Source organism: Pteronotus mesoamericanus, unplaced genomic scaffold, assembly GCF_021234165.1.
Source record: "Pteronotus mesoamericanus isolate MK-2021 breed Mesoamerican mustached bat unplaced genomic scaffold, CSHL_Meso_final contig_192, whole genome shotgun sequence".
NCBI lineage: Eukaryota > Metazoa > Chordata > Mammalia > Chiroptera > Mormoopidae > Pteronotus > Pteronotus mesoamericanus.
This window is the reverse complement of record NW_026555082.1, coordinates 2,063,300-2,090,172: the sequence shown is the minus strand read 5'-3', so window position 1 is coordinate 2,090,172 and position 26,873 is coordinate 2,063,300. Positions and strand designations below refer to the sequence as shown.

Genomic DNA, 26,873 nt, shown 5'->3' with positions numbered 1-26,873 from the left:
ACTCCCCAACAACAACAACAACAACAACAAAGGGAAAGGAAAAAAACAAAATAAAAAGGAAAAACCCAAGCCAGCCAGAACTGTCCAGCTGAACCCTTCCTAAATCCTAACCACCAGAAACTGTGAGAGATAAAATAATACTTGGTGCTACTTTAAGGCAAGAGTAACGTGACAATAACTGGAATACAGAGTGATAAACGTCAGAAGCTATACAGACCTTTACCTCTGGGCCAGTTTTATTTTAAATAAAAATAAATAAGTGGGGTATTTAGAGTAGTCAAAATACCCACAGAAATCTCCTAATCTGCTGCCTAGAGAGTATAAGCCAGGCTGCACGAATCCTGAGATGCTCTGAGATCCTCCCCATTCAATGTGCAAGCTTCCGCGTAAGCTATGCGCCCTCCCATCCTCTCACGCGCAGTCCCATACATCCCTCCCTCTTCGAATCTAGTGTTTTCTGGGGTTCAAACTCTACAAAGAAAAAAACTTGTTCTCTGATAGAACAGGGAAGGGACAATTACTAGGCTGCTGGAAGTAAAGCCAAAATCTAAAGATCTAAGGATTTCTGGTGGACTCTTGGTTAGCGCCGTCCATACCGCACCTAAGCCTTTGGAGATTCCTGGTATTTCCAGTTCCTAGTCTTTTCTGAGGTTCTGCAGCAGCAACCTGCTTGCTTGTACTGGTATTACTATGTCCTGTGGTTTCAGCTTTCTCAGTTCCTCCATGGTCATTACTACTTTACCTTAACCTATTTTTTTCAGTTTCCAAAACATTAGTGACATCTTCAGGCTGCTCTACTGTTTATAGTATCCCATTACTCAAGGCATTAAAACCCAATCTTTTGCCCTGGCTGGTGCTCCTCAGTGGACTGAGCGCCAGCCTGTGAACCAAAGGGTCGCTGATTCAATTCTCGGTCAGGGCACAGGCCTGGGCTGCAGGCCAGGTCCCCACTTGAGGGAGCACGAGAGGCAACCACACATTGATGTTTCTCTCCCTCCCTTCCCCTTTCTCTAAAAATAAATAATTTATTAAAAAAAAAACAACAATCTTTTTACCTTGCTTGCTATATGTGGTTTGTTTCTATCCTCTCAAATCTACTCTCCCATTTCTAATGTTTAGTTCAGCCTTCATGCTCAAATTTGGAATACTAGAAAATCTTTTTTTTAATCCTCACCCAAGGATATGTTCACTGATTTTAGAGAGGGCAGAGAGGGAGAAAGAAAAGAACAAGAGAGAGAGAAGCATCGACTGGCCGCCTGTCACACACGCACCCCGACTGTGTGTGAGGGGTGGGACCGCAACCCAGGCCCTGACCAGGGGTCGGCCCCGCACACTTCTGGTCGCCGGGACCACACGCAAGCAGTCGATTCGTCTCGCTCACGCTGGTGTCTCGTTCCTTCTCGCTCTCCTGCCACCTGCTTCTTCCCTCTCTAAAATCAGTAAGCATATCCTAGGGTGAGGGTTTAAAAAAAAAAATTAACCACAACAAAATAAAAAGTGTAGTAGCCTCTGGGAAACTGTGTGACTTGAAGGACACAGGTAAGAGACCCATTCACTCTCTATCTTTTTGAAATTTAGTTGTTTCATGCCAATGACACCTTACCTACTAAACATTTTTAATTTAAAGTCAAAATTTTGCCCTGATCCATGTGGCTCAGTGGGTTGGCGTCACCCCTCCAAGCAAAAGGCCAACGGTCTGGTTTCCAGCTGGGGCACGTGCCTGGGTTACGGGTTTGGTCCCTGGTCAGGGCACATACTGGATGCAACCGACCGGTGTTTCTCTCCCTCTTTCTCCCTCCCTTCCCCTCTCTCTAAAAATAAATAAATAACATCTTTTTTAAAATGATACATAAAAATAAAAAGTGAAAATCTCAAACGAAATGAAAGACGTCTCAACCCCTGCGAGGCTGCCTTGGTTGGGGACCCATTCGGAACCGTCTGAGGGGCCGCCTGCAGCGGCTGCTTCGGGCTGATTTGTGCTCCAGGATGGATTAGGTGCTCGCATCTAGTCCATACACACTTGAATACTGACCTTTCAAGCCTAAGAGGCCAAGCTTACAGCATGCAATCATTTATCTCCACTGACCGTCGTCTATTTTAAACATTCTATTTATTAAAAACATGGCTAATTGATTCCACTACAAAAGGTTCACACAATTTCTTGTTTAGCTACCTTCCCCCACAAAAGGTAAAACGGCCAAACACTTTTTAATGAGAAAATTTTATTACATTCCATGCTAGATCTGCCTAGCAACAAGTTATAAAGTCGTGTCATCCTACTTATGTTCCCATGGATACAGTCATGAACAGTACAGTGGCAGCTGTACAAATCAAGAAAAGAATCCCAAGAAAATCACATTTAAAACTTGGGTAGAGCTCTGGCTAGTGTGGCTCAGTGGACTGAGCTCCAGTCTGAGAACCAAAAGGCCACTTCGATTCCCAGTCAGGGCACGTGCCCAGGTTGCAGCCCAGGTCCCCAGTCGGGGGCATGTGAAAGACAACCGACTGATATATCTCTCACACACTCATGTTTCTCTCCTTCTCTTTCTCCCTCCTTTCCCCTCGCTCTAAAAATGAACAAATAATCTTAATAAAACTTGGATAGAAAACACTACTATAAGGGTAGTAACCCTTCCCATTAAATCCATCTCTTCCTATAAGTCTCAAAGAGCTTTCCATTAGAATCTCCCCTCTGAGCCCTGCCCAGGTAGCTCAGTTGGGCGGAGCATCTTCCTGATACACCGAGGTTGAGGGTTCGATCCCCAATCACAGCACATACAAGCAGCAATCAATGAAGGCATCAATAAGTGGGAACAAATCGATGTTTCTCTCCCTTCCTTTCTCTCTCCCTAAAATAAATGAAAAAGGAGTGTATAAAAGAAAAAAAAAAAGAAAGAAAGAAAGAATCTCCCCCCCTTACACCTATCCCCACTCAGAATTCTTAACAGTTATTAATAAGGCTTGAGCAATCTCGGCATTAGAGCTGATGATGCCCTTGGGCTACTTGTATGTGTGCTATTCCCAAAACTGATCCACAGTTCTTTCTGATGTAGCAAATCTGTCAAACTGGCTTGAACACAAGGCAGAAACCCATTCGACATTTTAAATCAGTAGAATTTGGGTAAAGTTAAATGTTTTTATTGGTTTTCTAAACCAGTATTTTTAAACACTGACATCAAAGTAAAAGAAGTACATGATCCAAGCTGTAGAATAGGCAGTTATTTTAAATGTGGATATTTATTTCCAATGTTTAAACACTACAAGGACTATTTGTTAAAACCTAAATTAGGACGCACTGTGACTAGAGAAGCGAGTGGGGCACTCCCTCACTGCGGCTGACGGGCTTTCCTCCTCTGGGCGGTCGGCTTTCTTCAGGCTCGTACAACCTCTAACAGCACAAGACAAGGGCAAAAACTCAAGGTGAACAATCCCAGAAGGCATAAATAAAATGATAAATCTGTCTACATAAAATTCTAAACTTTTTAAGAGCTAAATGACCCATACATCATGAAAATAAAAACACATAATTTGTATCAAAGACCTAGTTTCTCTAATACAAAAAGAGTTGTTATAAATCAATGAAAGTAAAAGAGGTGAGGGTGACAAATAGGCAGTATACAAAAAGAAAAAACAAATGGTTCATAAATAAATGAAAAGGCGCTTAAGTTCATTGGTTGAAAGGACTGACTTCTCTCTCTTCCTCAGGGACACCTGGGCGGCCACACTGCAGCTGCCTGCATTTCCAGGAACGGCGCTTCGGATGGGAGGGAACTCCGGCTGGGCACAGCCTGGGGTCAGCGGGCCTGGCAGAAGGGGGCAGGTTTATTCTCTGTGGCTGAAGCCTGCATTTTTCCAGAATTGTGTAGCTTTTGTATTTTATGTTATTTTAGTTTGTAAACTAACCCTACAGAAACAAGTAAAAACTAACAGGGGGAAATGATAGGAGAACTGAGGTGTTAAAGAGTTTAGCCTCAATTGACAGGCTTAAGTGATCAAAGTTGTAAAGTGACTAATGTATGTGGAAAGCTGTTATCCCAAAATTGTGTAGCTTTTGAATAAAGACTCCTTGCCTTTATCCCTTACACGTGTGCGTGCATGCACACCCTGGCTGGTGTGGCTCAGTGGATTAAGCACTAGCCTGCAAACTTGAAGTGTCTCCAGTTCGATTCCTGGTTGGGGCACAGGCCTGGGCTGCAGGCCAGGTCCCCAGCTGGGGGCAGGCGAGAGGCAACAGATAGATGTATGTCTCCCACATTGATGTTTTTCTCTCTCCTTCTTCCTCCTCTCCCCTCTCTCTGACAGTTTAAAAAAAGAAAAAGAAAAGAAAGAAAAGGACTGACAATTACGCATAAAATAAGGACACTTTCAAAATCCACATGGAATGAAAAACAGCCTTTGCAAAAAGCAATTTGGTAGTTTTTATCTAAATTTTTATCCAATTGCTCCACTGCTAGGAATCTTCAGAAAAATGAATCCAAGTGAGCAGAGATTATATGTAGAAAGACAGTCGTGCAGAATTAGTTGTACGACTATCAAAAACAAGAAAATGTCCATTAACAGGGTCAAAGTATTGTTAAATCCTTACAAACACCATACACAATCATTATGAAGAAATATAACTGTCTTTAGCTCATTTCTGTATGTGTAAAGTACAATCTAATAAATCCATATTGCTTCAGTATTTTCTTATATCCAGAGATGTTAGAAATATATATAGATGTAAACTTTTAAGCATGCATGTGAAAAACTAGGAGGGCTGAGACAGCGAAGGAGGACTTAGAAATTAGAAACAATACCAGCACATGCAAAAGAAACCAGAGATTTGACTACAAAAAATTGTAACTAAATACTAAAAGACAAGCAACCTTGAAAACACATATATGCAACAGATGACCACGTCTTAATACCTGAAACTGATAAAACCATAAAAACCAATTCAATGGGAAAAGGACATAAAGACAATTCATCACACAGTACGCAAAACATGTTCCCCCTTTAAGTAAACTGGAAAAATACTCATTAAAACAAGGCACTCTTTTGCTTTTTAAATTTATCTATTTGTCAAGTGCAAGCAAGAGTATACAGCAAAACAGTTTGCAGTAATGTCCTGCTGGTATAACCTGTAACATGCCTACCGCAAAGTAATCTGGCAATATGTAAGGCCCAGTAATTTCACTTTGGGGAATCTATGGAAATAATCCAGAATACAGAAAATACATGGAGATTCATTTCAAATTATTTATTTTAAAAAACTGTTAAACCAACGTTGCCAACAATAAGAAGCTGGCATGTCCATAATCTATCTCACAGACAACTATCCAACTGAAGTGCTGAAGCCCTGAGCAGTGTGGCTCAGGGGGTTGGGCGTCATCCCGCAAACCAAAAGGTGGCCAGTCAGGGCACATGCCTGGTCTGCAGGCCAGGACCGCACCCCGGTGGGGGCGTGTGAGAGGCATCATCTCTCGCACATCCATCAATGTTTCTCTCCCTCTCTTTGTCCCTCCCTTCCCCCTCCTCTAGAAATAAATAAGATCATGCATATATAAAAAGATTAATATAGTATAAGAAGATTAATATAACAATACTAATAGTGAACTTCTTGTCAGAGACTGTTTGCTAAGTATCTTATGCATATTGATTCACTTAATAATACTGTTGGAAAAATATCAATGGAACAAAGCAATGGTTCTTGAGATTGGTTTTTCTTGTGAGTAAGAAACCACTGAGAATGTTATGAAAGCTATGGATCCTGACATTTTCTACAAAAATCCACGTACGACATTTTGCACAAAACTTCAGAGGGCTCCTAAGTCCTAAGTTAAAAAACCCGCCATTCAGTATATTAAGAAACAGGCATATGAAAAACACAAAGACCATGCACCCAGGTGAGATTTCCCCAGAGAGGCTGGATCTCTATTGAGCAGAAGATGGAGAATGTACGGCGGCCATGGCTGCTGTGGCTCAGCAGGCTGAGCTCCGGCCTGCAAACCAAAAGGTGGACAGGTCGCTGGTTCCATGGGCTGCAGGCCAGGTTCCCAGATGGGAGCATGAGAGAGGCAGCTGATCATTGTTTCTCTCCCTCTCTTTCCTCCTCCCTTCTCCCTCTCTAAAAATAAATAAATTAAATCTTCAGAAAGAAGAACACAAGGTGTAGTTTCATGGTGTACTTGGGAAGAACTTTTGTAGAAGTTACCAGAAGTGGGAGGGCGGGGGTGGGGGGGCAGTACGAGGAGAATTTTAAAGTCAACAAACCTGAGAGCCAATCCAAGCTTTGGCAATTACTGGCTACGTCACATATAATACTGGGCAAGTCAGTCTTAGTTCCGTGGTGTGTAAAATGCCAATGTTTCCCTCAGGTGTAAAAATACCAATATTCTGCCTGGCCAGGCACTTCAGTTGGTTGGAACAACATCCCATGCACTAAAAAGTTGCAGGTTTGATTCCTGGTCAGAGCACATTCCTAGGCTGCAGGTCTGACCCCCCGCTGGGGCACATACAGGAGGCAAACAACGGATGCTGCACTCTCACATTGACCTCCACCCCCCCTTAAAAAAAAACACATCCTCGGTTGAAGGCAATGTTCTTCACAAGACCGCTGTAATGAGTGCATACAAAGGGTGATCTATATATGAGAAGCCTCTCCCTATGTGATTATTTAATAATTTTAAAAATTAACAATGTCTATGCTAAAGTCATCTTAAAAGTAAACTTGCCCCTGGCTGGTGTGGCTCAGTGGATTTGGATGCCGGCCTGCAAACTGAAAGGCTGCTGGTTCGATTCCCAGTCAGGGCACATGCGTGGCTTGTGGGCCAGGTGCCCAGTGGGGTGTGTGCGAGAGGCAACCAGTCAATGTATCCCTCACACATGAATGTTTCTCTCCCTCTCTTTTACCCTCCCTTCCCCCTTTCTAAAAATAAATAAGTGAAAGTAAACAAACTTGCTAACATTTTCCGTGAATCTGAATACGTATGATTCTGTTCAACAAATGCAAAGAAAAGTCCAATAGTCATCCTCATTTACAAACCTACCTCCTCCTCTTCCCTAGAAGTAGATAAACAGCCATACATGAAAGTAGCCTTCCTCACTACAAAAGTAATTAGTGTTAGAGCTGTTGCGTCATTGAAAATGTAATAGGCTACCCCTGCGGAGATGTCCCAGCTACGTGGAATATTTATTTGGTATGTACCACCTGAAATCAGAGTTACAGGAACCTCGGCCCCCAGACAACAGAAAGCACAGAGCTTCATCAGACTACAGTCACATGAGCCATTTGTTCAGCCAAAGAGATCTTGCACCGATTCGAATCTCCAAAAAACTTGGTGCGGAGAGGTCAGCTCTGCTTTTACTATAGTCAGGGGATTAATGAGGAGGTTATCACCCTGCGTTCAAGCCAAGAGTTTTCACCGACACCACCGCTCACCAACTGGGCAAGACAGAGAACTGCATCGAGCAGCGGCACCCCACAGCTACGCTGCATCCCTGCCCACCTCGGAAAACTTCCAGAAAGACCACAGACCTCCCCTGCCCCACCCCCCGCATGCCTGAAGCACAGTCATGTGCGGGCGCACAAGCACACAGGTGGGAGACATTCCGCAAGCACCTCACATCAAAGTGGGGTCTCAAAGGTCAGGTCTCAGAAACCTACTTTCCATTATATAGATAAGCAGGACATTTAATTTCAGAATTTCCTTTTACAGTCAACTTTTCAAAACTTAATATTCTACTGCCAACAAATTCCACTTTGGATTACAAACTAACTTTCCTTCAAAGTATAGAATAAAAAGAACTTTACCCCATAAAGTTTTCTGGAACCCACTTGGCAGGTCACATTTGAACTGTGAAAGCCCCATTACAGCTCTTCAACTGGCTTCTGTGAAGCTGTGACAACTTCCTGTAAGGCTGGGCGAGGCCTCCAGGGCTGGAGGAGACCTCCAAGACCACCTGATTAACTGCAGAATGGCGCTGCATCTTAGGAGATTAGGGTCCAAGTTACCATGTAAGGTGGGAATGGCGCAGAGTCGAAATCAACCTACAACTTCCTGCTGGAGACCAACAGGCGAAACCACCTCAGCAAGCCCAGAGCCAGTTTTCTCCCCCACTGTTCAAGTAAGTAGCGCCTCCCCTTGTCGCTGAGCACTCCAGGCTGCTGAGTTGTGTTTGGAAGTCATGTTCACTTTCAGACAAGAGACCCATACCCTTATCCAGTCATATTTTCACACTAGCAGAATCACAAGGAAAGATTTGAGATAACACCTCTCTCTTGCTTCCTCCAGGGCACAAATATGAGTGTGATAACCAAAGGTCCAGGTTAGTCCTGGGGAGTTCCAGTTTACACCTGCCAGCATGGCACAACTTTTACGAGCCCCTGTTCACTCTCAAAAGTGGTCTGGACCAGCCCACTAGCAAGGAACTTACCCGCACACCCTGTGTGATCAACGCTCACACAGACCTGGGCTGGGCTGTGACTCATGCTGCCCAAGGAAATGTGTCAGAGGTGGTGATGTGCCAGATCGGGGCCTGCACTTTAAAAGGACTAGCAATTTCTGCTCCCTCCGTCTCGGAAGGCTTGCTTTGGGGAGCCCTGAGACACCGTGTAAAAACTCTCACTACCCACTGGAGACTGTTCCCACTGAAAAAACAGGCCCTGAGACTACATGGAGGAGAAAACAGGCCCAGCTGTCGCAGCATCTCAGTGCGGCCCCCGGACAGCAGCCACAGGACACTCCGAGTCAGCCCGGCAGAACGGCTATCGAGCTGAACAAGAAATATGAAATAACAGTTATTTAAGCCACGAAATCTGAGAGGTTTGTTACACTTTCCTCTGTGAGACAAGGGAACGCCTGTAATTCTTCATGGAAGACTCCAAAGGTCGGTGGAGCTGACCGGTAAGGAGCCAAACAGGGCAAGACCCTTTGCGGCGGTCATCCGCGCTACCCTCCTGGACCAGGCGGGGCTCGGGCCCGGGGACCTGCAGGAGTTCTCACCCCAGGACGGCCTGTGAAGGCTGAAGCTGAGCAACGCTTGTGGTTTAGTTGTTTTTGCACTGATCTTAGACGGGATTCCTAAGTTTGAGCGCTTGCTCTGTACCAAGTACATGCTAAGCAGACGCTTTAAATATTTAATACCACTAAGGGGTTAAACAGCCTGCCCAAGAGCCCTACATTCCTACAGGGCGCAAAACAAGATGGCATCTCTCTATCTAGGAGGTGGCATGTAATGTAAAAACAGTGGAGAATATAAGATCTAGATCAAGTTCCCCAAGCTGGGTTCTGCCACTTACCAACTGAGGCCTCAGGCAAGTTGTCTAAGCTCTCTAAATCTCAGTTTCATTGTCCATTACAAGGGGATGATACCACCCCTGTTGTAGGATTGTTATGAGGATTAGAGAAGATCTTTGTAAAGCTCTAGGCAGGGAACTGGTTCCTGAACAAATGCAGGGAGCTAAAGGGAAGGAGGTGAGAAGGCTGGCAAGATGCCTTCAGGGTTACATCAGCTCACCCATACAGAGCAGGCACAGCTATTAAAGGCATGTAAAAGGCATCTTAAGCCAATAAAGGTACTCACTGCTAAGAAATGCAGGCTAGACACCTATATTTTTTTAAATGTCCTGGGGAGAGTTTCTGTCCATTTATAAAGAATCAGAAAGTTGTGACTGAGACAAACTGTCACCAGCACTCAGTCTAGAAGCCGGGGTATAAAAACAATGAGATTAAAAAGTCCTCACCTCACAGAGCTTACCTCCCAGTTGGAGGAGTCAGACAATAAACAAGATAAATAAGGAAGTATGTTGGATGATGATAAGAGTAAATGAGAAGAAAATAAAGCAAGGAAGGGGAACAGGAAACACCAGAGATGCAGCTGAAATTGTTAGATTGACCAGAAAAATCCTCGCTGAAAATGTGACATTTCAACACAGAGGGGAAGAAATTAAGGCCCTGAGCCACAGCGTAAGGGGAGTGGCAGGGGAGCCCAGAAAACACACCACAGCTAGGAAACAGCGCGTTACAGAGACCCTCAGACAGCAGCACAGGTCACAAGGGTCAAGAAACAGCAAGCACCCCGGTGACTGGAGCAGAGCGAAAAGGAGCACAGCCAGAACGGAGGCCAGGGCGACAGAGACCAGATCTGGTAGGGACTAGACCGGCATGTTGTTCACGATGTCACGGGAAGAAAGGGTTCTGTAACGGTTCGTTTTACGTGTGAACCTGGCCAGGCCCCAAAGCACCCAGACGTTGCTCAAATACTACTGACGGTCTGTGAGGATGTTTTTGGATGAGATCAACATTTGAACTGGTAGACTGGGTAAAGCGGGTGGCCCTCATCCAATCGGCTGAAGGGAGAAAACCCTGGGGCTGAGCAGCGCGTCTCGTTCTTCTCAGGCCTTTGGACTTGGACTAGGACTCATACCCCCACCTCTCCTGCACCTCCAGCACAGCAACCGCAGACCTTGGAATGTCTCACCCGCTAGTTACATAAGCCCATTCTCCTTATAATATGTATACATGTGTGTATATGTGGTGTATGTTAGGTATGTATCCCATTGGTTCTGTTTTTCTGGGGAACCCTGACTCATCAGGTTGCAAAGAGGGGCGATCTACTGGGTCTCACGGGGTAAATAGGTCAAATAAGGTAAGGACTGCAAGCTGACCACTGCACTGAGCAATATGGAGATCTCTAGTGATGTTATACAAAATTATGGAGGAGCTGTTGAGAATACAACAGAAGAAAAATTCGGTGACGCAAAGAAAGGATGAATGGGTGACAGACAGAGTCCTTGAGCAGACAGGCAGCAGCAGTGTCTCACCCACGTGCAGAGACACTGGCCTCGACTGGGAGCGGGCACAGGTGAGGCGGAGCGCTATGCCCAGATGCGGGGAGGTGGCCGCGTGGCAGCGGGAGCCTGTGGAAGCTTTCTTCCGGCTGCTTCCCTTTTTCCCAGTGAACTAAAGGAAGGAGGTAGAAAGAAGCACGGAAGGCTCAGGTGAGATATTTAAGTGCTGATTAGGTGAGTAAACTGCAGCCGTGAAACAGGACATTATGGAGTGGGCCTGCCGAATGTTGGTGACTGTGACTTTACAGCGAGACCAGTTAGTACGGTTTCCCGAGGCACACTCAGCTGCACAGGTACAGGCAAAGGGCAAGCAAGAGGGCGGGCCCAACAAGCCGCAACCGGTGCCGTCCGCGCGCCTCCCCACACGCCCTCGCACTCGCCCACTGCTCTGCTGCGCCGCCAGGCGAGCCCGCGAGGGCCGGCAAAGGTTCACGTGCTTTGCATGACCATAAAGCCCCGGCCCATGACATGTGTCTCCTGGCCTAATACCACCAGCTGTCTCTGCCTCCCCCGGGGGTAAGGGCTCAGCTTTGGTGGCTGACACTGTGCCCACAGTGGCAAGAGCCACAGCAGCTCCAACGCCCAGACTCAGCTGCCTCTCCAGCTGCCTGGAGAGCTGGTGACAGACCCAACAGCACACACAAATGACGACCCCGTGGGGGGGCCCTGACTGTGGCAAGACAGGAGATGGGAAGGAGCCAGCAAATCACCTTCTCAGCTGTCCTCCCTGTACACCTGCCCCCGGGAGTGTCCCAAAATTCTTACACATGACAGTAGGAATGTAAAATATGGACAAGTTTTCAGATTCTTTTCAAAAAGGTTTTACTTATTTATTTTAGAGAGGGAGGAAAAGAGGGAGGAGGAACATCCATGTGTGGTTGCCTCTTGTGCACCCACCCACGGGGGACCTGGCCTCCAACCCAGACACATGCCCTGGACTGGGAATTGAACCAGCAACCCTTTGGTTCACAGGCCAGTGCTCAATCCACTGAGCCATACCAGCCAGGGCAGTTTTTAGCTTCTTAAAAAATTAAGCATACAACTACTATATGATTTCACTCCTGAATATTTCCCTAAGAGAAAATACATGTTCATGTGAAGATTGTACAGGGATATTCAGGGTAGCTTTATTTGCCATAGCCAGACAATGGAAATAACCCAAATGTCACCCTGGCTGGTGTGGTTCAGTGAGTTGAACCAAAGGGTCTGTGAACCAAATGGTCACTGGTTCAATTCCCCAATCAGGGCACAACACTGGGATGCAGACCAGGTCCCTGGCTGGGGGTGTACAAGAGGCAACTAATCAATGTTTCTCTCACATGGATGTTTCTCTCCCTCTCTTTATCCCTCCTTTCCCCCTCTCTAAAAAATAAATAAAATATTTTAAAAAAAACAGGAATAACCCAAATGTCCTCAAGAGGTAAATGAATAAAAAACTTCTGGTGTATTCATACAATGTAGTACCACTCAGCAACAAAAAGGAATCATCAATTGATACATGCAACCATGTAAATGAGTCTCAAAATAATTACACAAAATGAAAGAAGCCAGAAAAATAGTACATAATTTAAGATTCCATTTATATAAAACTCTAGACAATGCAAACTAATCGATAGTGAGAAGCAGCAGATCAGCAGTTGCTTGGGGAGGGGGGGCAGGTAGAAGGAATTACAAAAGGGCACAAGGAAGGTTTGGGGGTGATGGATATATTCAGTATCTTGTGAGGATAATTTCACAGGTGTATCCATGTCAAAGCTAATCAAACTGTAAACTTTAATTATGACAGTTTATCGAATGTCAATTATACCTCAACAAAGCTTTTTTTTTAATGCAACACATGGATCATGTTTGAATCCTGATCTAAACAGACCAACTTTTAAAAGTAGTTGACTGGACAATCGAAAGTTTTTTTTAGGGGGAGGTTTTTTAATAACCTTGGGCTATCTGGGAGAATAAAGAAGACCACACTCCACAGTGGGCTATATCCCTAAACATATAACTCACTACTGTTTTGTGGCCTATATTACACAGGTAAAAAAAAAAAAAAAAGTAAAATAAAAAAATAAAAGTAGTTGACTGGGGATTTAATTATACTAGGAAATAAGTATTAATTTTATTTAATTGTGATATTTGTGGTTAGGTTTTTTTGTTAATTTTGTTTTTTATATTTAAAGACTTTTTTTTTCTTTAGAGCAATTTGGGTTAACAGCAAAATCAAGGAAGGCAAAGAGATTTCCCATATATCCCCTGCCCCCTGTCCTCCTGTTCCCTGTCCCCTGTCCCCCATCCCCCGGACAGGAACAGCCTCCCACATTACCAACAACCATAACCAGGAGGAACATTTGTAGCACACGATGAACCTACATTGATACATTATAATCACAAAACACACAGCACACCACAGGATTCACTTTTGGTGCTCCACATTCTATAGGTTTTGACAAACACCTAATGACACATGTCCATCATTACGGGATGGTAGAGAGGAGTCTCACCGCCCTGCGATCCCTCTGTGCGCCACCAACCCATCCCTCCCCGACTCTGGCTCCAGGCAACCACGGACCTGTTCACTGTCCGCACAGGCTTGCCTTTTCCAGACATTCAGCACGTCGCTGCACTGTAAGTCATATTTTAGAGGTAATATACTTATAGATGGAGAGGGACATAGGTCAAGGTGGGCCTCACTGAGAAGGTAACATTTGAGCAAAGATTTGAAAGAAGTGAAGGAGGTAAAGTCAGAGAAGTAATGCAAGACCAGACTGAGCGGGTCTTTTAAGACCATTTATAAGGCCACTGTGAGGTATTTTGCTTTCAGACCTGAGTGAAATGCGGCCAGTAGTGAGGTTGTGCACAGCAGAGAAACGTACTGACTTATATCTTAATACACAAGCAGGACTTATCAGAAGCTGCTGCAGTGATCGGACTTATGGATGATGATTGCTCGTAGGGTAGTAGCAGTGGAGGCAATGAAGTAATTCCGTTTTCCAAGCCACTACAGTCTGTAGACAAGGACACAAAAATTATACAGGCAGTTCCCACCCTCGACAGGCAGAGGAGAAGACATAAAAGCTAATAATTACTTAAAAAGAGAGAAGTGCTACCCTGACCAGGCAGCTCAGCTGGCTGGAGCACCGTCCTGTGCACCGAAAGGCTGCAGGTTCGATCCCCAGTGGGGACGTGTGTGGGGTGGGCAGGAACCAATCTGTTTCTCAAATTGATCTCTCGCTCTCTTCCCCCCCCCCCGCCCCCTTCCTCTCCCTCTATAATCGATAAACATGTCCTGGGGTGAGGATTAAAAAAAAATAGGTAGGTCCTATAATAGCGGCAAGCAATAAGGCCCAACAGGAAAACCGATGAGGCGAACCCGACGCAGAGGAGAAATGAGAGGGTGCTGCCTGAGTCGTCAGGTGCAGGCATCTTGACCTCGGAACCCCTATTTCGGTGAATGGCTCCATCGACCACCAGCCACCTGAGCCAGGAATCCAGCAGGTGCGAGAGCTTTCTGTGCCCCGCCTCCGATCTGCCATTCAAGTCTGTCCATCTGACAACTTCAGAGCTTCCCGACCCGTCCTCCTCACCGCCGCCCAGGCCCCCAGCTCCCAGGGCAGAGCCCGGGCACCTGTCGCCCGGCGCCTGCCGTACCCAACCCGGCATCTCACGCCGAGGAAAAGAGTTCGGCATCCGAAAAGCAACACGTCTCACCCCTAAGACCTACACAAGTTTATGTGCCATGATGTTCCAATGCCACTTGAAAGCAAATTTATTAAACTTCAACCCCCAAAAGTGCTTTTTGACTGGCAAATATAGCAGAACTCTTACAATTATTGAATCTGGCTGTTGGACATACAGGGTTCATGAATATTCTGTTGTTTCCTATACGTTCAAATTTTCCACAAATGTACTAACGACGAGGAAAACTGCGCCCGCGTAGCGCCCTACAGCAGACACGGCTGCGGGCCCGGGCCACCGCGTCCTCCCGCGCGCAATCCCAAAGCTCAGCGCGAAAGCAGGCACCTGGCGTGCCCTGAGGGGAGCTACGTTCCTGAAAAGCTAAAAACTGAAAAACACTTAATCAAATCTCATCCTGCTTTTCCGGAGTGTAACCCCAATCTCGTCCATATTCTTAAACAGCTTTTTTCCCTTCACAATTAAACGACCAACGCTGCGTCTCGCAGGGACGAAGGAGGCCGGCTTTGAGAATGCCGTCCTCACCAGCCTTCTCTCACCTGCAGTCCAGTCTGGAGAATCTGTACTTCAAACCACTGCGATCAACGCTTTCGCTTTCCTATTGCGATCTGCTTGTCGTAAGGCAGAAAGTGTCATTTTTAAACTTTTGACAGCAATAAAACTCTTCCTTAAAAAATTATCCAGAAACTTAATATGCAAAAACTAAGTGGAAGCTCAGCCACTCTAGGCCATACTCTGCCTCAGCCGGGCGAGGGGCCGGTGCCCCCACGGCCCGGCCGCTCGGCTCTGCCAGCCCCCCTGCGCAAACGCGCCAGGCCATGGAAGCCGACCTGCCGCCGAGCAGGCAGGACGCCCGGCCAGGCTCAAACCCAGAGTTCACGAGCTGACACACAGGACCCTGGTTCGGTTCAGAGAACCAATGTACGGCGTGTGAAGAGCACCAGATGCTTAAAAATCAAAAGGGCATCGAGCTGAAAGGGACTTGAAAGCAACAGAAATTTCTGTAAGGAGTGCTTCAAAAGGAACACACACACACACGCATTTTACTACATCCCAGCAAGATGGAGGTCCAGGACAGGCCAAGAATGAGATATTTCTAAATGAGACTCCTCAGAAGTAAGTTAATCAAATAATAATTTTTAATAATTTATGTCTTAAAGAATAGTTAACTTTTTAAAAACCTACCCTCCTTTAGAAAATTCTGGGACAGAATTAGCAAATTTCAACAAGCAGAGTAAATCAGACAGTACTTTATCACAAATATTGAAATAACCGGTGGCTATATAAAAAATTTATATTCTAGTTTCAAAAAGCATTACTATTCTACTTATAGAAAGTTTCCATGAATATAAAAACCCAATTTTTAAAAAATTTTAATTATTTACTTTCAGAGAGAGGGGAAGGGAGAGAGAAAGGGAGAAAAACATCGACCGCCTCTCCTACGCGTCCTGACCGCAGCCTGAGCCCGCAACCCAGGCCTGTGCCCTGACAGGGAATCAAACCGGCGACCTGTCAGTTCACAGGATGACACTCAACCCAGTTTATGAGGGCTGACATAAATTACTTCTAAACACTCAACCGTCTAGAACAAAGCTCGAGCATATTTATAGAGATACAGAAATATCCAGCATACATCAAAGTAAAATTCATAAATGTCTGGCATCTAAACAAAAATTACCAGACAAGCAAAGAAGCAGGAAAATACAACCCATAATGAGAAAAATCAATCAATTGAAACCAACTCAGAAATGACTCAGGTAACAGAATTAGTGGACAAGGACATTAAAACAATTATAACAGGATTTCAGTGTGTTCAAGAAGTTAGAGGAAAAACTGAGCATGCTACCCAGAGTCATGAAATGAATTTTAAAAAAAGACTCAAATCAAACTTCTAGATAGGAAACCTATGTCTGAGATTTTAAAATACACTGCATAGGATTATGGCAGATTAGATAGTGCAAAAGAAAAGATGAGTAGCCCTGACTGGTGTGGCTCAGTGGGTTGCGTGCCGGCCTATGAACCAAGGAATCGCTGGTTCGATTCCCAGTCAGGGCACAGGCCTGGGTTGCAGGCCAGGTCCCCAGTGGGGGCACACAAGAGGCAACTACAGGTGGATGTTTTTTTCCCTCTCTTTCTCCCTCCCTGCCCCTCTCTCTACCAATAAATAAATAAAATCTTTTTTTATTAAGTTAAATAATTTTTAAAAATGTGAGTGAACTTAAAGCTATAGCAATAGAAACTATACAAAATGAAACAAAAAAAGGAAGAACAAACATCAGTTAATTAATGGGACTTCAAATAGCCTAATACAGGGTGGGACAAAAGTAGGTTTACGGTTGTTCGTATGGAAAATAATACAATAATAAATCATAATACAAGAATAAACTCTTTCATGCACTCACAACTGTAAACCTACTTTTGCTCCACCCTGTGTATGTGTAATTATATACTTCGAATATGTACAGTTTATTTTATGTCAATTATACCTCAATAAGGCTGTTTCTAAAAACCTAATCTTCCAAGACATATTGTTGATTGTTTAAGTCCTACATTTATCCTCGGTATGGCCAAACATCTCTATCACCTTTTTGGTTTAAGTAGGTACTAAATACCCACCTCAAAAAATAAAGCTTTCCTAAGCTTTCCACTTCCCAAGAAGCTTTCTACTTGCTTTCTCAAGAAGCCTTATTTTGAATACCTCAGTAACAGTATTTTAACAAATGCTTCACTGGGGGAACTCAGTACACAGCTGTCATGTTTATCAGCTGTACCAATATCACACCTCACCATGAACCCTGATTTAAAGAAGCAAAACTTTGAATTAATTACAAAAGTTAAAAACAAGGGAGCTTCCAATTCATCAGAACCTCTCCATCAGCGCTGGCTACCGAACTTCCTGGAGAGGGAAACTGTTCTGTTCTGTGCTCTCCAACACAGCAGCCAGTAGGACTGCTGGGCACTGGAACCATGGCTAGTGTGACAGAGCTGCATTTGTGCATTTTCATTTAATTTTAATAAATTTAAATAGTTACATATAACTAGTGGCTACATTATTGGACAGCAGAGCTCTAGATAATTTAAAAAATCTAGATTAAAATTTTTAAGAATGGTTTGAATTTTCAAAGTAATTTTTAAAACTATAGTTTACATATTATATAATATTAATTTTTAACTTAATAAACACCATAAAATCATAAACAATGAAAAACTCTGACTTTTTAAGACTTAGCGGGAAGGACTGTTTCACCTGAGATGTCTTCCTGGTCGTCTCAATCCCCTCCCCACCACAGGCAGGGCGCAGGTGCCCGCCGCGGGCCGAGCCTCACCGGACCCTCTGTGAGCCGCCCTCCGCAGCGCAGAGCGTCCGGGGACAACAGAATGCGGAGTAGGAAGGAACCGCCTCATGGTCATGGGACCCTCTTCTGGGGTGATGCAACCGCTCTGCAGCTAGACCAGGCGGTGCCCGCACAACACTGTGGATATCCTAAACACCACGAACTGTTTCCTTTAAGATGTTTATTTTGTTACATAAATTTCACCTTGATTTTTAAAATTTTTTTTTAAGAATACACCTAAGCAAGCCTTGACTGTTGGGGCTCAGTGGGTTGAGCGCCAACCCGTGAACTGAAAGGCCGCCGGTCTGACTCCCAGGCAGTGCACAGGCCTAGATTGTGGGCCAGGTCCCCAGCTGGGCACGTCTGGAGGCAACTGATCGTTGTTCCTCTCCCTTTCTCCCTCCCTTCTCCTCTCTCTAAAAATGAAGAAGAAAGAAGAAACCTGAGCAAGCCCTGGCTAGTGGGGTTCAATTAGCTGGACTGTCACCCCATACACAGCAAGGTGGTAGGTTCTGGGTTCAAGCCCCAGTCAGGGCGTGTAAGGGGAGGCTGATCAATGTTTCTCTCTCACATCAACTTAACTCTTCTCCTCCGCGCGCGCTCTCTCTCTCTCTCTCTCTCTCTCACCTCTTTCTAAAAGGAATGAAAGTCCCATCTGGTGTAGTGGTTCAGTGGATGGGGTATCATCCTACAAAGCGAAAGGTTGCAGGTTCAATTCCAAGTCAGGGCACTGCCCCTGGTTTGGAGGCGCGCGAGAGGCAACCCACCGATGTTTGTCTCTCTTTCTCTCCCTCCCTCCCTCCCTTCCCTTCTCTAAATATAAATAAGTAAAATCTGTCAAAATAAATAAATAAAAGCAATGAAAAACTGTCCTCAGGTGAGGATTTTTTTTTTAAAAGAAAAAAGAATATACCTAGGCAAGATATGCATTTCTCATTTATACAGATTCCTCACAAGAAAGACACAGAAAAGAAGGAAAATCAGCTTTTAGCTACAAGTTAAAAGCTCGTCTTCCTTTCTTAAATAACTGAACTTGGTGATTAATTATCAAATGTCCATTACGAAGTGTCTATTCAAGGAAAGTCCGTCACACCAAGCATATGTTCTTATTAAACTCAGAACCACACTCGGCTATGACAAGTCCCCAGAAGGTAAACCCAAACTGGCAGCCCAAACACCTATGGACCGTCCTCGAGGGGAGCACAAGTACAGGAGACGGTCAGCGGCCACAAGGCTTTATGGTGCAGAGCAGTGGGAACGCACTTGTTTGCAAAGTATCAAAGCATACAAATAATCTGTGCAAATTACCTATATGCAACATTAGTTCCTTTTAGGAAAGGACTGACAAACACAACACGTACTGTTCATCACAGACAACTAGTACTGAAGACCAAGGGCGCGCCTGGGAATTCTGAGGGCCTGGAGAGGGTGCCATTCAGACCCCCCTTCACAGGGAGAGGTCTGGGCAGCGTGTAATTAGCCAGCAGGCCAGCGGCCAGCAGGCCGGCACCTTTGGGATCCACTGCAGCATGAATACCAAGGCCAGGCCAATGACTGGACGCAGCAGGGCCGCCCCTGCCCAGTGGACGCCTCCCACAAACAGTCTCCGCTAGGGGGGAGGTCCCCTCCAGCTGTGCTGCAGCCTCGGGGGACCTCAGGGGCCCCCAGACCCAGCACCAGTCTGACTGTGAGCCTCCCTCTTCTGTTTCCCTTCATAGGTCACCCCTACATCCAGTGTGAAGCCTTCGACCACCTTGCCTCCTTTCTCTCCTCTACCCTTCACAGGCATTTACACCTATGAATCTCTTGCACATATAATTCTACCTCCACATCTGCTTCTCAGAGGATGCAAACGAACTATCACAGGAATAAATCAGTCAACTTCCAAGTAGTGAAGGAGGGAGTGGAGGAATTAGCCTGAGCGGGAACTGAAGCAAGCCCGGCTGCAGATCAAGCGTTCAATCACAGCGGTACGTACCTACCAGTACTGCGTGTTTTCTAGTCTATCTGAACATTTTTTTAACAAATCTATTTTTACAACTCTATCCTACTTTATGGTAACTTGCAAACACATTCAAATATGCACAATAACTACCTAGTCACTTCAGTTTTTTAAAGTGTAACTTTTATCTAGCTCTAAAATTATGAACACGTATCACTGTTCCCAACTACTGCACCCAGTAACAAGGCTCTGGCACCTCTAAAACAATGACAGTTTGAAGTCTGGCCTCATTAGGCCTTGAGTCTACCTCAAGATGCTTTTAATAATTAGGCCTTGACAGACAGACATACTAGTCACTTTATCTCCCTAGGTCTCACTTTCTTCGTCTAGAACACAAGGAGGTTAGATTATAGAGACATTACAACTTTCTCTCATTACTTTGAGGGAGCGAAAATCCAGAAATTTCAAAGAATTAGGTCGAGGATGCAAGTTTTACTAAGATCCACATCTTAAAGAATTTGACTACTTTGAAAAAAAATAGGAGTTTTAGGGCTGTTAACATTTCATTTAAATGACACTTTGTTATTTTAAAATGTGTTTCTCTCAAACATTTTAGCAAAAACACTTTTGCCACCTCGCATCAACTTGAAAATATTGCATTTTAAAAAATCAACAGAAACTATAAAAATCAACCAGAGGCTGGATATATGTGTTATTAAAACTTTCAATACACAAAACAGAAAAAATTGTTATGTTGCAAATTACACGCCTCCCTATCATTTCTAGGATCACAACAGTTTCCACAACTGCTATTTAATGTGGTAGGAATTATTAACGCAGTCCAGATCGTGAAGTCAGCATTCCATCCCCAACTCCGCCCTTTCTCAGACCTTTACTGTGCTGTTACAGCGTCACTCTCACCAGAAAGTGACTTCAGGTTCTCTGTTGTGCGTATTTATAACATACTCCCTAGCAAAGGCTGCTGTTGTCCCTTAGAGTAAGGGGGCAAAATAGAAGCCTTATTACTTACTTTTAAATTATGCATGGAATAACTTCTGAAGAAAGGCTAAGCAAGTGAGGGCTAACCTGTTAAGTCAATTACAACAATCTCTGTAGCAAGAAGAAAATATACAAAGTTTGATAAACGGCAAAGAATACAGTAACTTCGATGTAACTTTGATGTTTCATCTCCAAAGACCTTTTTAAACTTAACTGCCCACAGAACTTAATAATGCCAAGGAAAATGGATAAGAGTAAGCCTAAACTAAACTTCTTCAGCACAAATGACCTTTCACAATGCTCTTAAAACAACTCTGCTATGGCCAGCCTCAACCAGCTAACCTTTAGCCACAGCCATCGCCCGTGGAAGGGAAGACCGTGACAGAGCCTGCTCAGAAGTGTTAACTCTCAAAGACACGTTTAAAGCAAAACCCCCCTAGTCAGAACCTACTTAATGTGCCTGGCCCACGGTGGATTCAAGGTTTCTTTTGTACATCTAGAATCTTGATCTGAATGTGTTTACCTATTCTCTCTGGAAACTCGGTGTTCTTTTCTGCTACATGAATGTTTTTGAACTAGTTCTCCCTCTTCCAGGAATTTACCAAAATTACAGCAGGTACATGTAACTTAAAAGCAATCACCTTCGAACATCTTGGTGTATGATTTACATTCAAAATGGCTTCGTTATAATCCTGTCTTGCCTATGCAGCCAAGCAGGCAGTGTGGGGACCACTACTCGGCCACTGAAGTCACACGCACCGTAAAGAGAGCAGAAAATGTTTCCATAGCACTCACTACGCGCCGGGCACTGTGCTGGGCGTTGGATGAGTATTAGCTCCGTTAATCCCTTCCCTTGAGGAAGTTCCATGGTCTGCTTTACAGTCGAGGGCAAAAACGAAGTAGCTTGCCCAGGATCAACACACAGCTGGCAAGAGGCCCTGCCAGGATCTGAGCTCGGCTTTCACAGTTCCCACAGCCCAAGGTCCCGGAGTCTAGTCCATACTGATTCTGAAATAAGCATGACACGTAGAAGACAACTACAAGTGACATAATCACAGGCCAGTGATGAAAGGACTGAGGAAACGAGGCTCCTGGATAGGAAATGACCAGCTCTCCCTTCTGTCACCTTCTCAGTCCTGGAGGGGGACGCGCAGCCTCCTGACAACCCGCTCAAGGGGCCTCCCTACCACACGACCTAATGAAAGTGATCGCTCGTCACCCCGACCCCTCACTGAACATGAACAGCGCCTCAAAGTCTGTTTGAATCACAAACCATTCACTGGAACTTAAATTTTAGGGTATCTATAAAGCTGATTTTTACAATGAAACTAAAGCACAGAAAATAATGTGTTCAAAGAGGTACATAGAACCACCAGTAAAAAGAAATGAAAAGCAGATCAAGACACCCTGTTCAGTACAATTACTCCACATTAAAGTGTAACACATGTGTTAATACCAGTCAACTCTGAAATGGTATTTGAGCCAATGACAACCACAATCTTCAAATCTGATTAAACCTATTGGATTTGACATCCCAAATGTGGGTTGCATGTTTAAAGGCCCATTACCACAGAAATATTTACCACTAACATTTTGTCTTCTGTAAGAGTTTTAATTTTACTATGAGTGAACTGTGATACTGAAAACCACCTCAGGAAAGAAGTTTACAATAACACGCGCTTCAGAAAACAAAGAACTTGGGTCAACCTTAAAATCCTGCCCCTGCGCTCTTCTAGCAAAGAGACAACAAAGAAAAAGACTCCCAAACAAACAATGAAAGAAATACACAGGCTACACAGCTTCTTCCTCTGCATGCCTATTGGGAACATTCGTTTTTGTACAGAAAATACTACTCATTTCAAAACAAATCATCCTTTGCAAGTGCAGAAAATAACCACGCAGAGGAGGACAGAACGAGCAAGGCTGCCTTGGTCAACCCTGCGATTCCTAAGTTCTGCGGGGAACCCGTGACAACGCGGCACACGCTGAGGCACCAAGGTGGAAAGGGGGCTCACCACGCGACGCCAGAGCCTACGCTGACCTGCAGAGCTGCGAGCCGGTCTTTGTTTTCCAATCTAACTGATAAAACTTTTTCTCTGTATCGTTGTTAAACAGAGATGGCATTTTAATTACCAAGTTATGCCAGAGTCCACTGACAGACTGGGAGGAATGACAGGCGGAAGGGACTCTCCCTCAGGCTATTAGAGAATATTGGGCGGTCCTAGTTTCAACCAACTGCTTTTAAAGCTAACGAGGGTCAGGATGGGACATGGTGCATAAATAAAATCTGGCTTAAAAAACTTAAGATCGACTTCTTCCCCTCACACATCTTTACCACAGGGGCAAGAAAGCTTTCTGATGAGTTTCACACTCACTACCTGTTCAAAGTCTGGTAGAGACAGAGAAAGAGAGATGCATTCAAAAGTCAGGCAGGTAGAAAGGAAAATAAAAAATAAACTCAAGCAGGGAGAAAGGAAAAGCAGTAACAAGCACAATCTTATTAATCCATAGTATTCCTAACTTGTACTCAGAGAAAGAATCTCAAACCTAAAGACTTAAAAAAAATTTTTGTCCCATGAAGAGAACATGGTGACCATTTCTATTCCAAAAAATGGAAGTTGTCTCTCCCCTTAGATGTTAACATATTTGAGAACACACCTAAAAAAAAGAAAACTCACTAGGAAACAGTCAAGTCCCACAATTTCCAGCCATACCTAGGAACGTGTCCCTCTGATCAGACTGGCAAAACAGGGTTTGAAATTGTTTCATCCCAGCTAGATGCCTTTCTAGATTAAAACTAACACAAAATAGGAAGTTTGGAAATGTCAATATCAAGACCCAATGAACTGGCAGTAAAACTATGCAGCAGAACACTTACAATGTTTTACTTTTTGAATGGCAGGTCTCTGGCAAATTTATGGTTGTACCTATCCCATCAAAAATGCAAGGACAGCTTAAAATATGATCCTGCTGTTCTCTGTTTCAAAGAGAACAACTCTAGGCCCTGCCTGGGTGGCTCAGTTGGTTACAGCGCCATCCCCAGACACCAACATTGTGGGGTTTGAGCCCTGGCCAGGCCACACACAAGAACCAACCAATGAATGTATAAAGAAGCAGAACAACAAATCAACAAATCGATGTTTCTCTCCTCTTGCTCTCTCTAAAATCAGTTAATAATTAAATTTTTAAAAAGAAGAGAACAACTCTAATGACTTTACTAACAACGCAAAGCTAGACATCAATACTTAGAAGAATGGTTATGTCAGAAACCTAATTCCTGTCGTTGCCATCAAACATGCTCTTTTCCTTAGTCACGTCCAACATATTTAAAGAAAGCTTTCAAAACTAATACATACAACTAAAAGATACCAAAAAACAACCAACGTACTAAAAGTAAACATTTGTGCCAGCTGATTCTCAAAACTTGGGGGCGGGGACTGGGTGGCAAGCTTTGCTTTATGTGCTGTGCATTAAAACAAAGATGGACTTGACCTACAAAATGAAGATAGGGTCAACTGTAACCAAAAAACAGTCTGCTTCCCCTGGCGGCCACCCGAGGAATGGGGAAGGCATCCCGGCAGCAGGCGCGCCGTCCCGGCCGGGCGGCCTGTCACGCCGGGAAGCAGAAGTGACTGCCGAAAAAGGAAGGGCGGGCAGGGGAAACTATCGAAAACACTGTCCGGAGTTCAAGCGGAATTCAGACCTGGCCGCCGGCCTCCGCAAACCTGAGACTTGAGTCCACGTACCGAAACGGAGATGGCACAGAGGGGGAAGGTCATTTATTTCCGGGGAGCCCATGAGCTCCCCCCAGGGATCCCCGGGCGTTTTCACCTCGAAGAACACCCAGGGCTGAGCGCCTCACTAACAGCTGAAGAGCAATCGCCTCGGTCGGGGGCTAGATCCGTGCGATTTTCTGCAGCCTTGTTTCCCAAGAAAAGCATTTATGCATTTATTTTCTCCAAGAAACTAGCAAGCTAACCTACATAGAGAACCTCCGGCTCGAAAGCCCTCCAACCGGGAGGTCTGTTAACTCCAGTTCAACACGATTCTCTTTTGAATTTTATTCTGAAAAAATAAAATAACACCCTGTCCTTTGAAACATGTTCTGTGCCAACAACCTTTAAAGACAGCCACACACGGAGACGGGCTGGAATCTCCTGCATTAAAACCTGGCGAATTCCTTTGTCTGACGGGGTTTTTCTGGTACCACTTTAAATCTGCTTCCCCGCAGAGCAGCAGTGAGGGAAGTGAGGGCCCCGGTCTGGGGTGCGGGGAGCGCTGGGGGTGGCGGTCCGCGGTGAGGCTCGGGCTTCGGCAGGTTCTATTCTTCCACGAGCCCTTCCTTCCAAAGCCAGGGGGCGGGGGGCGGCACGCACCTTTGCAGCCTAGGGCTGCGGCACGCGGCTCCCCGAGAAGCGGATCTGGGAGGTCGGGGCGCCCCTCGCCCTCGGGCTCAGGCGGGCGTGGGGGCGATCGGAGCCCCGGGGCCCGAGGGGAGGCCCCGGGCGGCACTCGCTAGTGGAGCACGGGGTCCGAGGCCGCCCCGGGTCCGAGCTCGGGGGATGCTAACTCTCCGGCGCGGCCACCCTCCCCTGGCCGAGGCGCAGCTCGTCCGGCCCCGGCCCCGCCGGGACCCCCGGCCACGGTGGCCGCCCGAGGCGGCCTCGGGTCCCGGGGGCGGGGGAGGCGGCCAGCCCTCCCGGCGGGCAGAGGCGACGGCACCCCACGCCGGGTGTGCTTCCCTCCCGGTCGCGCCTGCTGTTCCCCCCGCGGACGGCAGGGCGAACACACAAAAAGAAAGTTGTCCAAGGGCTCCCGCCCCCTCGAGCCCCGGCCGAGCGGTAGGACGGGAGCTACTCACCGGGGTCGAAGTCGGGCACCGCCGCCTGGTACTGGGGTCCCACCCGCATGCCGCCGCCACCTGCGGGGAAGCAGAGCACAGCGGTCAGCGGGCGCGGGCGCGGGCGCGGCGCGGGTGGCGAGGGGCGGCTGCCACCTACCGTGCTCCTCGTCGCTGGACGAGCCCGAGCTGCCTTCCTCCCAGGAGTTGCTGCTGCTGTTGCCATTGGGCGCCGCCGCCGCCAAACTTTTATTCTGCCCATTACTGGGGGCGGCGGCGGCTGCGGCGGCCGAGGCGGTGGAGGAGGCGGCGGCGGCCGAGGCGGCCGAGGCGGTGGCTGAGGCGGCCGAGGCGGAGGCGGCCGAGGCGGCGGCGGCGGCGGCCGAGGCGGCGGACGAAGCGGCCGCGCTGGCCGCGTTGTTCCTCCCTCTGCGCTTCCCTGACACCTCGGGGCCCTTCTCCACCATGGCCGGCATCGGCGGGGACCGGGGCCGTGCGAAAGTGACGGGGACCCCCGGCTCCTGAGGAGGGGGCGCCGGGACAGGGGGAGGGGTTTGCGGGCGGGCGCGGGGGCCTGGCGGGCGCGGCGGGCGCGAGCTGGAGCTGGGGGGCGGCCCTGGCGGGCGGAGCGCGGGGCCGCTTCAAGCCCCCAGCGCCGAGCCGAGCGCAACTTTCGCTCTCATCGCGGCCGCACTTCACTGGCACCAACTACTCCGGGATCAGCGGGCGGGAGGGTGGGGCGGGGCCTGGGAAGCCGCGCGCAGCCCAACCTTTGGATTGGCTCCGCCCTCGCGCGCTCCCATTGGCTATTGTGGGATTTTGACGGTGAGCGGCAGCCTGGTTGGCTCGCTACACCGGTCTATCCGAGGGATGGGGCGGGAGAGAGGTGAGGGGGCTCGGGCTTCCGTTGGTCAGGTTCGGTTGACGCGTATCGCCCGCTGTACGTGGTTTGAGCTTTGCAATCTCTCTACGCCCCATGATCCATTTCTCTAGGCAATAGCGAGGAGTTAGCTGCCCTCCCCGCCCCCTCCCTCTGCCTCGGCTCCCACACCCTCACCTGCGCGCAACCTCAGCGGCTTCGGGCCCCCATTCCCCCAAGGGCCCCACGGAGGGTCCCATCGGCTTCAAAAAGTAAAATAGGCGCGACACGAGAACAGAAATTGAATGCAAGGTCGGGACTACTTTCCCCCTCGCGCGGAGGATTACATATCACAGTTTGAATGGGTATATACAAAGAAG

At 46.5% G+C, this 26,873-nt stretch overlaps 1 protein-coding gene and 1 non-coding gene across 2 annotated transcripts in view; one reads left to right on the top strand and one right to left on the bottom strand.

Moving 5' to 3' along the window:
- Positions 1 to 26,207, bottom strand: part of RCOR1 (REST corepressor 1) — a 92,310-nt gene extending 66,103 nt beyond the window's left edge. The window contains exons 1-2 of the mRNA XM_054567745.1: positions 25,795 to 26,207; positions 25,656 to 25,715 (exon numbers count right to left, since the gene is read on the bottom strand). Of these exons, the coding sequence (XP_054423720.1) occupies positions 25,656 to 25,715; positions 25,795 to 26,110 (376 nt within the window). The 5' untranslated portion in view covers positions 26,111 to 26,207. The remainder of the gene's footprint in view (positions 1 to 25,655; positions 25,716 to 25,794) is intronic.
- On the top strand, positions 12,727 to 12,856 carry LOC129066255 (small nucleolar RNA SNORA4). The gene has a single exon (XR_008528684.1). It is a non-coding gene; the product is annotated as a small nucleolar RNA SNORA4 (small nucleolar RNA).
- Positions 26,208 to 26,873: the final 666 nt, after the last annotated feature.